General features: G+C 40.7%; 1 protein-coding gene across 2 annotated transcripts in view; it reads right to left on the reverse strand.

Moving 5' to 3' along the window:
• Window positions 1-14,793, reverse strand: part of ARID5B (AT-rich interaction domain 5B) — a 192,786-nt gene that overhangs the window by 94,905 nt on the left and 83,088 nt on the right. For both annotated transcript variants that reach the window (XM_082222314.1, XM_082222313.1), the window contains exon 4: window positions 2,273-2,503. In XM_082222314.1, coding sequence (XP_082078440.1) covers window positions 2,273-2,503 — 231 coding nt within the window. The remainder of the gene's footprint in view (window positions 1-2,272; window positions 2,504-14,793) is intronic.

The following is a 14,793-nucleotide window of genomic DNA, read 5'->3' on the forward strand; positions in this document are numbered from 1 at the left end:
GAACTCCAAAAGGACTGCTGCAGCCATGCAAATCACAGTGCCCACATGCACATTCATCATGTGGTAGGCCCAACAAGAAGGCATTGCTGAGTCACAAGTGCAGCAGCAACAAAAGCAGCAGCAGTTACTGCACCCATTCCTGAAGGGACACCCTCTAAGTGTGGACCAGGCCACCAGGTAAATCGCCATAAAAGTGTGGCCTTTTCACAACAGCAAGACAGGAGAAAACTCCTAATCCTTTGCCTCATGATCGTTACCTTATCTCATCTGCAATGGCACACAACGTTACATTCACGTTCGCTGCCCAGCTGAAACCTCAACAAGCTACACACAGGTCTCTCTCAAATGTAAGTTCGCTTTTCAAAACATGCCAGCACTCCTGGGCAGAACAAGGCAGATCAATTTTGAGTAGCAGCCAGGACTGCGCAGCTGAGCTTACAGAAATCAAGCACAGTGCCATTGGTGCATGTATATAGAGTACCAGTGATGATGAAGGTATAGCACTGGTTGTATTGTTTTCTTCGCTGCTAGCGTATTATAAAACATCAGGAAAAAAAACCCCAGGGGTGCTGAAACACTATCCAAAACAAAGCAGTTAATGTTACATCGAGCTTGCAAATAACATTACATAGTAATATTATTAATGGTGATAATCAGATGTGGGAGCTGTGACTGTGATCCCTTTGTTATAAGTACAGCTTATGATAATTATGATCATTAATTCTGGTTGGGTGTGTATATGCTGTGGTCTGCTTTCCTTTTGTTGTTACCTGAACATCTTTGTCTATCTCATGCACTATGGGTATTACGTGTGCAGAGAGAGAGAGAGAGAGATGGATCGATGGATGGACAGACAGACAGACATTTAGGCATACAAGCAACTTTGTATAGCAAAGGCAGAGTCGTGTCTCACAGATCTGTGGCTACAGTTTCACAGAAATAAATTTCACCACAATCAATCAGACTTAATTGCCTTAAACAGGATAGGTGGTAAAAGCCAGATTTTTATATTCCATCCCAGATGCCTCACTGCAGGGGGATGGGAGCTATTTAAACCCCAAGGGGTACATTCCTTTGTGGGCAACCTTACATGAGCTGCATGTCAATGGTGGGTGGGGCCAGAGGCAGCAAGTGGGTGGAGCAACTGTACTTACCTTTGTCCAGTAGGGTACATCCCCCCATCTCTCCATCCTCTATCCGGGGAAGCAAGAGGCATTACCACAGTTCAGTGACACATTCCAGCAAGGCAAAGGCACTTGAGGACACGGAATAGAGCCAGTGAGGGGGGTTATCATTGGGATTTCTTAAAGAAAACCCATTTCTCTGCCTGAACCTTGCTTTTACAATTGTTCAGGACATTTCTGACCTTGTTAAGAGTGCAAGGGGCGAATTTTGAGATTTGACATTTTTATCAACAGTCACCTTGAGCGCATAGGGGAGGCCACATATAAATCTTGTTAAATAAACCCATGGAATTAATGCAAATAAATGAAAACCAGCAGAAGGACAGCAGGAAACAAAAGACGGGGCATATCTTTTCCTCTCAGATATTTCCTGAAAATAATTTCATTCTTTGCAAAAGGCTTCCTCCGCACTCCCCCACTCCCCAAAATGATCTATATTACAAAGATTTATGGATTTCATGTCTCAAAGTTCTTCCTCTGCGAAATGCTGTAAGCTATACTGGTTTGCCCTGAGCTGTAGTTTTTATCCACTCAGCACTATGGCTAATGAATCTTGATGTTCATAACACAGGTAAACAATTATAAAAATTACAATGCATCAATTACTAGAGCTATCTAGGGTGTATAAAGAACACATGCACTGACACACATTCAAGAATTTTAAGCCCCTTTCTACATGGGGGCTTCTGAATAAGAAAATATGACAGGCCAGAAAGAGTAAGTAAATCAGAACAATGGCCCCTCAACACAAAACAAGTTTAAGAACAAACAGTATGGAACAACTTTCAAGGAAGGTTTGCATTGCATCCAACCAAACACCTCTTTAAATTCACATTGGACAACTAAGCAACACATTGTTCTCTCAAAATGCTTGTAATAAGCAGCAGCCTTAAAATATAAAAACTACAAATAGTCTCTGAGTGGAGGTGGAATATTGCTGATGCTCAGCAATTCAAATACGTATACGCATCTTTTGTTATTTTTGAAAGGTTTATCCATTATTACTGCCTTTTACCTCGAAAAAGGAAGGCAAAATGTCAACAAAGTGGTTTTAACTTGCAAGAAGTACAAGAGGCAAAGCTACTTACCAAACTCATCGCATATGCAGTCATTTTCAATAAGAGTTGGGTGATCAAAGGTATCTCGACAGTAGAGGATTTGTGGGTTTTTGCTGATTACGGCAATGCCCCCAAGGGCTAATACAAACTGGTCTGTTAGGATGGAGGACGGTTTGCCCTGTATGCGCTTCAGCATGGAACGATAGCGGCAGTATTGTGGGTAGCTGAGGATCAGCACATTTGAATCTTCGTCATCCTCACCTGCAAGAAAAAATATTGAAACCACTGTTACTGATTGCCCCAGCTGTCATGTTACCTTTAACATAAAACAGGTATCTGGAGGCAAGTCAGATTCTCATTCCAAACCCTTTGCATTGATTTTGGGATGTAGGAGACAAAACAGATGTAGGATGTGGAGCAATGCTACCTCCTGATATTCAATCCCCTCCCTCTGCCTCCGATTTGCAACCTATCAGCCTCCTGCAATAATTTAAATTATATCAGATGCATCTACAGAGGTTTCACTGCACATCAACTTGCATGGACCAAACATGTTAAACAGTCTACTATCACAAGTAGGGCACGTATGAAATAAGAACACATGTCCTGAAATAACTTTCTTCTTCTTCTTTTTTTTAAAGGGTCAGGCTGTTAATCATGTGCCAAAGCAGACTTTAGCATTTTTCAAGTCACATATTTCTCCCATCAGAAACAGTGCAGCCAGGTCTGGAGGGTGCAAAGTATCAGGGAGTGTAGGAATCATACAACATAGAATGCAGTCTCTAATGCAAAATCCAATATATTGCACAAAACCCAGACAAAGTGGTTCCTCATTTTACAACAACACAAGTTTCTAGTCCATGTGAGTAGATCTTTAAGTAAAAATATGAAATTTAGCTTTTATTTTTTTACAGCTATATCCTGCCTTTCCTCCAAGGATCCCAAGGCAGTGTCCACTCTCTGTTTTATCCTCACAACAATTCTGTGAGGTAGGTTAGGCTGAGAGACAGCAAGAGGCCCAGGATCACCCAGTGAGCTTCATGGCTAAGTGTGGACTGGAGCCCTGGCCTCTCAGGTTCATGTCTGACACTTTAACCGCTACTCTACACTGGCACGTGCATGGTCTTGGAATTCCACTTGGGAACTCTGGTGTGAGACCATGCCCCTGTCCCTGATTGGCAGGCATGTGAGCATGTGTTCCCTTAGTGTCTGGATTTCAGTTTCTCATCTTTCCAATCTTAAATTCAGTCCTGGAGCAATTTGCACTATATTAATGAAAATCCCCCAGCAGTTTAGTGCGAACTTCTCCCACGATACGCATTCTTATGCAGGGTTAACTAGCACACACATTTCTGCAAGCGATTTTCAACCAATATAAAGCATTTTTGTATGCTATTTTCACCAATGTATGCATTTTATAAACACTGTCTTATGATACATGCATTTAGTTCAGAGTGGTTTGAGAACTGCATTGCAAAATTCAGGGAAGTATGCATTTTGAAAGATAATTGTGTTTCGCTTCACATATTGGTTCGAGAAGTGCAAAATAGGTAGTATCTCACTAAAATGCAGATAAAACTGAATTCTTCCCCCAGAGCTAGGCCGTAGTTTTGTTCTTCACTTGTCACAGGTGGTGTCATTACAGTATGATTCTCACATATTTGTAAGAGTCACATGTATTCAGATTACTATGACCTTTCGTCTTAAACAATAAAACAAATCTGACTGGTTATGAGATCACTATCCATTATCATACCAAGATCAATGCCAAGCAGAAAGTGACAGGCCCATTGTACTTCTGCAAAAATTCCTCGTCTGAAACCGGAACCCTCTGATATGAGTAATCTCTAATCAGCTCTAAAAAAAAATTCTCAATCTGTGAACAGAAATCATGAGAGTTGGGGGGAAATGACAAGTTTTCTTATTCTCCTTTCTTATTCTTTAACACTTTTGCCAAAATGTTTTCAAACTTTCGGGCTTGAAATAAATACAATTTTTTGAAATACAAGCTGGGAATCACAGACGTCTAACAAAAGTCTATATAACATAAAAATCCCTAGGGGGCTGTGTCAAAGTCCCATAGAGCCATCCCAGCAACAAAAACAGGGCTTCAAGCTATAAGCAATTCACTGGTGTGATCTGACACAGGGGAACAAAAACCTGTATGCTGTTCAAATCTCCAATGCCATACCTGAGTCGCATACATAAACCAACCTGGTGCACACATATTACAACTTGCAAGAATGCCACTTTTAGACCTATTCTCTGCAAAGGAATCACTTTTCTAAGTACTGTGCTTTTTATCCTCCCACAGAGCGCACAGAGGAAACCAAAACAATTCCATGATCTGCAAGTTCAGGTCATATATTTTGACAGAGTGCCTGAAAGGCAGGCACAGTGAAATCTGTGAAATTTGTTGTGGGGAAGCAAAATCTGGTGATCGCAATTTAATCTAGTGTTTACTTGCTTGAGCCTACAAGGCTACAGAACTGTAGTCATAGCACTTTCTCTCTTACTCCCAGCCCCCACCAAACATGACAACTCTAGACAGTCCCTGCAATCAAATCTGTTCTCTTAAGCAAAGCGGCTGGTATACATTTTCATTCTGCCTTTTGTCCAAGCGAGTTCAAATTGAGGAGTGGTCTCCTCAAAAAACAACCCTACCACACGTTTAACTTAACTCAGAGAGGAGTAAACTGTCCAAGGCTACCCAATGAGCTCCAGAGTTGAGCAGGGAAACCAAGCTTGGGCACCCAGCATGCAAGCCCACACGGCTCGTATCTCAATGGCAAAGCATGTGCTTTGAAGTAGAAGATCCCACATCCTATCCCTGGAACCTCTAATTAAAATTATCTTGTGTAGCAGGGCTAGGAAAGACTACAGCAGGGGTCAGTTTCAAACTTTGGAGAACCACTGCCAGCCAGAAACCTAGGCTAAATGCACCAAGCGTTAGATGACTGGCGCAAGGCTGCTCCTCAGATCATTTAAGCTTTAGTGTGGGCTGCTAGAGGCACAGATTACAGGCCTGGTTAGTACAACACAGTGTGCTCATACAGGTACTGCTATCTTCAGCCTGGAGATGAGACACGGCTCTTTCCTTATGCGCCAGGATGTGGTCAGTTATGTGTTATTTGTCAAGGTACATATAAATGTCTCCTATGAACCTTTGCTACAAACCACGAGTTTCCAGTAAAGCACATGGTAAAGTGACTCTATAAAGTGCTCCTCGCTATTTTTGTGGCATTTTAATGACATTTTAAAGCAACGCGGTCACTAAAATTAAATTTGTTTGCAAGGCTGATCAATGTTGTTTTTTGTTGTTGTTACTTTTAACACGATTCAGAGGTACAGAAACAAAATGGCGGGGGGGGGGGGAGAGAAGGCCCATCGCTGAATGCCAAGCCTAACCAGGCAATAACTGTGTCCAAATAAGTGCTTTGTAAGGTATTTTCCCTCCTTCCTTTATTCACAAAAGGTTCAACAGATCATTCTAAGGAAGGACAAAGAAAGGGGTAAACTGCACCATTTGTTTAAGGAAAGCAAATAAAAGGTTCTTGGAACAAAGATTTTCTTTCAGCCACACCTCTGTGAGAGAAGAAATCAAAGACCTATTTCTGCCAAATGTGTGTGTGTGTGTGTGTGTGTGTGAGTGAGAGAGAGAGAGAGAGAGAGAGAGAGAATAATACACAATCCAGGCGCAGGGAGAAGGACATTTGGAATCTTTCAACATATTCCAAATGTCACCTAACTGCAGTGATATATTATTAGCGCACTCTGTCAAGATGAAACAATTGGAAATAATTTGCTGCTGGTATAAGCTAGAATTTAAATCATGATTTTTTTTTTTTCCAATTCTTTTTATTATTCTTTCCATAAAGAAAATAAAAACAAACATACACATAAGTAAAACAAAACGTGAACAAGAGAAGAAAGAAAAACAAAAGAAAGAAAAAAAAAGTTTAACAATCGAAATAAATACACAAATTTTCTTATTTTCACAGTTCTCCTATAACTTAGTTATTTCTTTGAGGACTTCCTTCAACTTGGCCGCGAATCATACAAAATACATAAATAAAGTTACACGTTTCCTCGTTCTTATTGTCGTTGTGTCCGATTTTGTTCTCTAATTTCCTTACACAATAACCATAGTCTGTCACAGTACATCTCTGAATCCCTCTAGCGTTATTCGTCCCTCACTAATAACTTCCAGATAATCTACGTACTTTCCCCAGTCTTTAATGAACACTTGGTCTTTTAGGTATCTGATTTTCCCTGTTAGTTTATCGAGTTCTGCATATTCTGATAATTTAGATCTCCACTCCTCCACTGTTGGGGTTTCTTGCTGTTTCCACCTCTGGGCTATTAAGATCCTTGCAGCCGTGGCTGCATAATATACCAATCTACAATCCTCCTTCTTTATCTGTTGTTGCAAAATCCCTAATAGAAAGATTTCTGGTCTCTTTATGAACGTGTACTTTAATATCTTTTTCAGTTCTGTGTATACCTTCTCCCAAAATTGTTTTACCTTTCCACACTCCCACCACATATGGTAGAAGGAACCCTCTGCCTCTTTACACCTCCAACACTTGTTGTTTACCTTGTACATTTTTGAAAGCTTCACAGGTGTTAGATGCCACCTATAGAACATCTTCATGACATTTTCTTTTATCGCGGTACACGCTGTAAAGTTCAACCCATCACTCCATAATCTTTCCCAATCCTCATATTGTATGCTATGACCTAAGTCTTTTGCCCAGCGAATCATTACTGATTTAATTTCCTCATCCCCTAGGTTCCAGTCAAGGAGCATCCTATACATTTTAGATATATTTTTCACCTTACTATTTATTATTTCCATTTGGAATTTCGAATCTTTATCTACGTAGCCTCTTTCTTTGATATCCTTACTAAGCATCTGATTAACCTGCTGGTGGTTAAGCCAATTGTAAACGTATTCTTTTATCTGCTCGTAAGGTTTGGTTCTCCATTTCCCATCTACTTTGATCACTAGTTGATTGTATGTTGCCCAGTTTCCTCCCATGTTAGTAGTTTTCCTGCTAATTAGTTCAAGGGGTGATAACCAGTGTGGTGTTTTAGGTTCTAATATATTTTTATATCTTTCCCACACCCCAATTAGCGGTCCCCTGAAAATATGATTGCCAAATCCTTTGTGTATTTTCATTTTGTCCTTCCACAGATAGGCGTGCCATCCAAAGTGATTGTCGAAGCCCTCTAAATCGAGTAGCTCCGTATTTTCTAATTTGATCCAATCTTTAAGCCAAATTATACATGCTGCCTCATAGTATAGCTTCAAATCTGGCAGAGCAAAACCCCCCCTTTCTTTTATGTCCGTTAGTAATTTAAATTGGATTCTGGGTTTTTTGCCCTGCCATATGAATCTCGAGACTGTCCTCTGCCATTCTTTTAGAGTCCTACCCCCTTTTATTATAGGGATAGATTGAAATAGGAACATCAGTCTTGATAAAACAGACATCTTAATCATATTCATTCTTCCCCACATTGACAGTTTTAGCCTCCCCCATTTTTCTAAATCTTTCTTTATTTCCCTCCACACCGGCTCGTAGTTATTTTTATATAAATCTATATTTTTTGATGTTAGCCAGATGCCAAGGTATTTCACTTTTTTAGACGCCCCTATCTGCGATTGCTGTTGTATTGATTCTATTGTCCTTAAATCTACATTTTTATATATCATTTTTGTTTTAGTCTTATTTAGTTTAAACCCAGCCACCTCTCCAAATAATTCTATTTCTTTCATTATCTCTCCTATTGATGTTAGAGGATCTTCCGTCATCACCACTAAGTCATCCGCGAAAGCCTTAGTTTTATATACATTCTGTCCTAAAGTCACTCCTTTTATGTTTACATTTTGCCTTATCGAATTTAGGAGGACTTCTAACACTGTTATGAATAGTAGCGGAGAGAGTGGACATCCTTGTCTTGTTCCCTTCTTTATCTTGATTTCTTCTGTTAATGTACCATTTACAATCAATTTAGCCTTCTGGTCCGTATATATTGCCCTCACCGCGTTTGAAAAATCACTGCCTACATCCATATATTCTAAGTTTTTAAGCATGAACTTCCAGATCACATTATCAAACGCCTTTTCGGCATCAATAAACATCATTGTAACTTGTTTGTCGATCCTAATAGACAAGAATTCTAACATATCGATAATATATCTTATATTATCTTTCATCTGTCGTCCTGGCAGAAATCCTGCCTGATCTTTATGGATGATTTCTGCTAGCACATTCTTTAACCTTCTTGCCAGAATTCCTGCAAATATTTTATAGTCTACATTAAGCAGAGAGATTGGTCTATAATTTTTAACTTGGGTTAAATCCGCATCCTGTTTAGGGAGGAACGTAATATACGCCTCCTTCCAGGTTTCTGGGATTTCTCTTTTCTTTAATATTGTATTCATGGTCTTTTTCAGGGGGCCCACCAAGACAGATTTCATTTCTTTGTAGTAGCTGGCAGTAAATCCATCGGGGCCTGGAGCTTTGCCCCTCTTTAACTCTCTGATTACCTCTTCTATTTCTTCGTTTTCTATTGGGGTATTCAATCTTTGCTTTCCTTCCCTTGAGATTTTTTGTCCCCCTTTTTCCTTCAAAAATCTTTCTATTTTCCTTTGACCTATCTTCTCTTGATCTTTATACAGATTCCTATAATAATTAATAAACTCACTCCTTATTCCTTTTGGGTCATTTTTTTCTTCCCCATCTACCATTATTTTATTTATTGTCCCTTGATCTTTCCTTTTTTTAATTTGCCAGGCAAGCCATTTGCCTGGTTTATTAGCAAATTCAAAATTTCTTTGTCTAAGTCTTTTCACATTCCACTCTACTTCTCTATTTATTATTGTAGCAAACTGGGTTTGTAAAATTTTTATTCTCTCTTTTATCTTTGAACAGTTGGGTTTTTGGACTAATTTGCGTTCGTTTTCCATTATTTGTCTTAGAATTTCCTCTTTATTTTTTTCCCTATTTCTATTTTTGATTGCATTTTGTTGGATGAAGTACCCTCTTATTACTGCCTTACCTGCGTCCCAAATTATATTTTCCTTTGTTCCTTTATCACAATTATCCTCAAAGTACTCTGTTAGTTTTTTCCTTGCCATTTCCACCACCTTTTCATCATCTAACAGGTAATCCTTTAGCCTCCACCTATAGGGTCTTTTCTCTAAGCTCTCAAATTCCATCTCTACCGGGTTATGATCTGATATTACCTTCGGTTTTATTTCTATAGTTTTGACTCTTGGACAAAGTTCTTTTGAAATCCAAACTTGATCTAACCGGGAAAAGGACTGATTGGGCTCAGAATAAAAGGTGAATTGCTTTTCAAGCGGGTGTCTCAGGCGCCATATATCCACTAAACTGCAGTTTTCCACCATGGAAAAGAATGACTTTGGTAGCTTCCCATCTTTGTTTGCTCTATCCCTGAGTCTATCCATCTCAAGCGAAACTACTGCATTCATATCCCCCATTAATATTATTTTTTGATCCACAAAGTCCATTAATTTCTCTTCTAATCTTTTAAAAAATTCGGTTTTACTTCCGTTCGGGGCATAAATCCCCACTATCAGTAGCTTTTCCCCTTGCCAATTGATGTTGACCCCTATCATCCTCCCCTCCTCATCTTTGAACATTGTTTTGGCCTCTATTTTATTACTGATATACAGCACCACCCCTCTTTTTTTTACCTTATCCAAAGTTTCAAATTCATTCCCCAATCGTTTATTAATTAACACTTTTTTATGTTTTCTAGCCACGTGTGTCTCCTGAAGACAGATAATATCGAAATTTTTCCTTTTTAAACACTGCTCAATTTTATTTCTTTTTTTTTTATCGTTCATACCGTTAATATTCCAATTCCAAATTTTTAAGCCCATAGCGCTTATTTTTCCTTTTGTTTTCCTTTACTATCTTCCTTCCTATTCTAAATTTCCTGAGTCTTCTACTTCCTCTTCTTCCTCCTCTCCCGACCCGCTCCCCTCCTCCTCCCCCTCCTCTGTCACTTTTGGTTCTCCCGGAGAGGCTCTGTCTACTTTTCCTACCTCCTGTGTTTCGGCTTTAAGTTCCTTATATTTCCTAAGGAATTTCCCGGTTTCTTCTTGGTTTATCAGCTTGTGTCTCTTACCTCTATAAGTAAATGATAACCCTTCTGGGAATTCCCACCTGAACTCTATCCTGTTTTTCCTCAATGTCTGCACCAATGGTTTATAAGGATCTCTTCTTTTAAGTAATCTTATTGGGACGTCTTTAAAAATAATTATATAATTCCCATCTATGTTCAATCTCTTTTCTCTATTCCTTTGGAGGATCCTGTCTCTCATTTCTTTACTCTTAAATGTGATCAAACAGTCACCAGGAAGTTTCTTTAATCTTGTTGCATTGACACGCATTCTAAATGCGTTCAATATACTGTTAGCCATCTCCTCCACTGGCAAGCCCATCCACTCTGCTAACTCCTTCGTCAGTTTTTCTTTAATGTTCTCATTCTGTATCTCTGAGATCGCTCTCAGCCTCAGATTCACCTCCCTCTGTCTCAATTCATTCATCGCAATAATATCTTTCATCTCTTCCTGCGTCCTGCTTATTTCCATCACTTCAGATTTGATCTTTTCTTTATCTCTTTTCATATCTTTTAACTCCATCTTTGTCTTTTTTAACCCTTCCTCTGTGAGCTGTGTCCTTCTAAATATTTCCTTGATTTGACCCTTTAATTCATTCACAGTTTCCTCCATTTTTTTGTCCAGTTTTCCAATTCTATTATCCACCGATTCTAACTTATGTTCAACCTTGGTTTGACTTTGTTTAATCTCTGCAAACATTTTCAAAATATCTGACTTAAAGTCTGCCTCCTGTTTCGAGCCTCTCCTGTCTCCTGAGGTTCCCCCGTTCGTTCCCTTCTTCCCTGTTTGAGACATTCTTATACCTTTGTGTTAACCCCTCTCCCCCACCGTTCTTCTCTACCAGATTTATCTATCTGTCCTAATGCCTCCCACTGTTTCCTCACACTCTTTTAATCAATAACCCCCTTAAGCAGTGCTCCGCAGGCTCAAAGAACAACCATTGGGGGCACTAGCTAGACTTTAGCCACCTCACGAGAAGAGATAGAATTAGCCTTTGTTAAATCCTCGGGGTCCCGATCATAACAATGTCTACTTCCAATAAAGCGGTAGTGTCTCCTATAGTGTCTCCCCAAGTCAAACAGAAGTTTCCAATAAACGCAAAGCTTCTTCCCTCCTCTCCCCAAATTTGTCCGAATGCTAATTAGTCCAGTTTGTCAGTTAGTCCGAACCTTGGGCGGGCATCAGATAGAGGGAGAAGATTAAATAGAAAAAGGTAGGAGCTAGGGGAGGTATAAGGCTAAGTTGAGAGGGGGGGAAGGGGAGCAGGAAACCGGAGCGGTTCAAGCAGAGCTCATATCGGCTCCATCTTGTCCTCGAAGGTTCTCCATGTTAACTCCCCACTCTCGCTGGCTCTTAAGTCCTCAGTGTCTCTCGCTGTGTCTTTAAGATATTCTTTGAATTTCCTTAAAACTCTAAGGGGTTATCGCGTTTCCACTCGTCGTCCCCCACATGTGAGATGTGCAGCTCTCGATATAATGCAAAATATATAGTTCTCTATCAGCCACGAACGAAAACAAAAAAAAAAAACGCCGTCCTTTCTTCTCCCTTTCCACCCAATTCTGCGCTTCGGGTTCAGACGACAGCGGAGCTTTTCTTCGGAGATATCTCACTTGCATGCATTTAAACACATGACGTTAACAAGTTGAACAGGAGAAACGCCCCTCTCCTTTTAGCACCCTCCTGTCCACCAAAGACAACAAATTTTTATTCTTCCCCTGGACCCTTTCAAGATTCCTTCACCTCTCCGCTGTTGGTTTCTTCCTTTCTTTTATAACTTGTTGTTTATCCGCTCGGAGAGGGGGGAACTCGAGAGGGAACCGCGTTACCGCCCGGGCAGGTCACTCACTTTTTTTTTTGCACTGGATACCCTCCGCGTCTCAGTTGATTCCGGCTATCGGCTGAATTCTCTTTACCTCTCTCTTTTGCCCCGAAGCTTCTTTGTTTCTCCTCTTAGCCACACTGTTTCAAGTTCCAAGGCTCTTTCTTGTTTTTTGAAAGCAAGCCGCTCTTCCTGCAAGCGCAGGGCTTCGCTATCTGAAGGCGAGAAAATGGCTCCCCCTCGACCAGTGAATCTTTCCGCTACGCTCTTCACCTCTCTCGAGGTTACCTGGTAACCGGTTTGATCCTTTCTTTGGTCGCGCCGGGGACTGGACTCCTTGAACACCCTTCCAAGGAGTTTGGGGGGTCTCCGCGCCCTGGAGCCGCCCCTATCCTTCAGAATAGCTTGGGTTTCACCTCGCGGTGTAAACCCTTGCTTGCACTGGGATCGCGGCTCACCGGAAGTCCCTCCAGAATTTAAATCATGATTATCACTTTCTTGTTAAGGTGCATGACTGAAAAATTAAGTCCTTGCTGAAGAGGCATGTCCAATATCGTGTCAGCTTCTACCACGTCACCTGCAGACGGTAGAACACAAGACACACACGTAGAAGGAAATACCTCCAGGACTAAAGGCTGAAATGTCTCCTAATCTTGTGTTTACATCGCAACTGTTCGTTTTAATAACCTCTTTCAGGGTCAGTCTTTCATTCATTCATTCATACGTATATACAGTTACCAATTTATCTCAACTTCAGAACCGATTTCTAGACAACAGGCAAAACTGCAAAGCAAGGTCCTGGCTTCTCATTCTTAACTGAAGCTACGGAGGCACTGATCAATTTATACAGTTTTCATTCAGAGGGGAGAGGAGTTACTGCAGTGAAGATTCGTGTTGAATTTCATGTTCACCGTCAAGGGAGAGAGCACAGAAAAGTTTCACCAATAAGGCAGACTTTTTCAAATCAATATAACCTTTTTTTTTTTAAGGGTTAGGATCCAGAAAGAGCTAAACTGCAGGCATATCCAGGAAGGATGATTTACTTTCTTCACTCCTTGGGATAGCAGACCCCTGTGCCATATCATAAACTACTTTTGAAAGTATCCTCAGTTTCCAAAGCAGCCTGCCATTTGGCATGAGGAGCTGCTGGAGATATAATAATAATAATAAAGAAAGTGTATTTTAATAGTAGTAGTTTTTTTAAATTTTGATTTCAGCTGTAGAGACCATGCTTCCCTAAAGGTGAAGATCAAATTATTACCTTGGGCACAATCTACATCTCTTGAGCCAAATATTTACTGCCTGAATTACAGGAGGAAAAGTAGGAGAGGCCTCTTCTACAAGCTCCACCACCAAATAAAAGTTCCAAATAAAAGTAGCCAAGGGTCTGACCCAAGGAAAGAGGCTGTATACACCCCCCCCAAAAAAAAAATCCTGCTACAATTTGAGCTTTATGTTCATTTCAAAGTGGGAAGATCCCTATATTTAAGTGCCTAGTGCAAATCAGTCCAACATGGGACTAGGCCAGCGCCATTGCTTGGATTTCCTTTTCTCCTTCTGTGGCTCAGCAGAACAGCACACAAGGAAGAGAATAAAACCTGAAACAACTAAATATCACTTAGTCTTGTTCACCTCAACTTCTTCCCTAGAGATGCAAGCATACAGAGGAAGTATTATCTCTCCTCCCCCAAATTCCATGTAGAACCTCCAGCTGGGCCTGGTAATTTGGAGGGTCTTAGAATGAAGCAATAGTTCACAGATATTCATTATGTATCCAGAAGTGAGGCAATCCTACCATGAGGTGAGACATGGAAGCTGCCTCAGGTAGGAGATTGTGGGTGTCATGAAGGATGGTAGAATGAGGGACAGATCTGATCCATGGGATGAATAACATACCCTGAACTGAACAGGCATTGACCATGCTAAATAGTGAAAAGAGGATGATATTTAGATCCCTCTCTTCCCGCCCTCAGGAACCAAAGTGCCTTTGACTGTCCCGGTCCTTACAGTCCATGAGATGGGACATTTGAAAAATGGGCCGTTGTTTGTGATGGGTTGCCTGTAAATCTGGATGAATTGGAAGGTAACAAGCAATGAAGGCCCAAGTAAACTTCTCCTGGTTTCATTACAGATATGACCATGTCTACAAACCAATTTGGGCATTAAATTAAATTGTGTATAAACATGCTGGGGCAGTGAGAGGATGCTGCCAAGCCCCACCCACTCCAGCCCATCACCTTCCAGTAGTTCACATGCAATGAAGAACCTCAACTGTGTGGGATTCTAAATCATGTGGGGAACCTGCACAAGTGAAGGAGGCCTTCCGCTTCAGATCTTTGCCCCCAAAGTTGCAGAGGGCTTTGAACTTGAGAAAGATGATGCCCCAGAGGGGGTGGGACCCGGCAACAGTCTCCCCCTCACATGGTTGCTTAAGCGTGATTCAGTTGAATGACCTATTAGAGCTAAAATGAGTGTTGAAACTGGCCCTCTCTAGAGGCAAAATCTGAACTTGGGTGAAAGTCCAGCACTTTCCCCACCAAACCACATGATGACCTTCAAAGCAGCCCAGAACAA

The sequence above is a fragment of the Podarcis vaucheri genome, assembly GCF_965113315.1.
Source record: "Podarcis vaucheri genome assembly, chromosome: 5".
NCBI lineage: Eukaryota > Metazoa > Chordata > Lepidosauria > Squamata > Lacertidae > Podarcis > Podarcis vaucheri.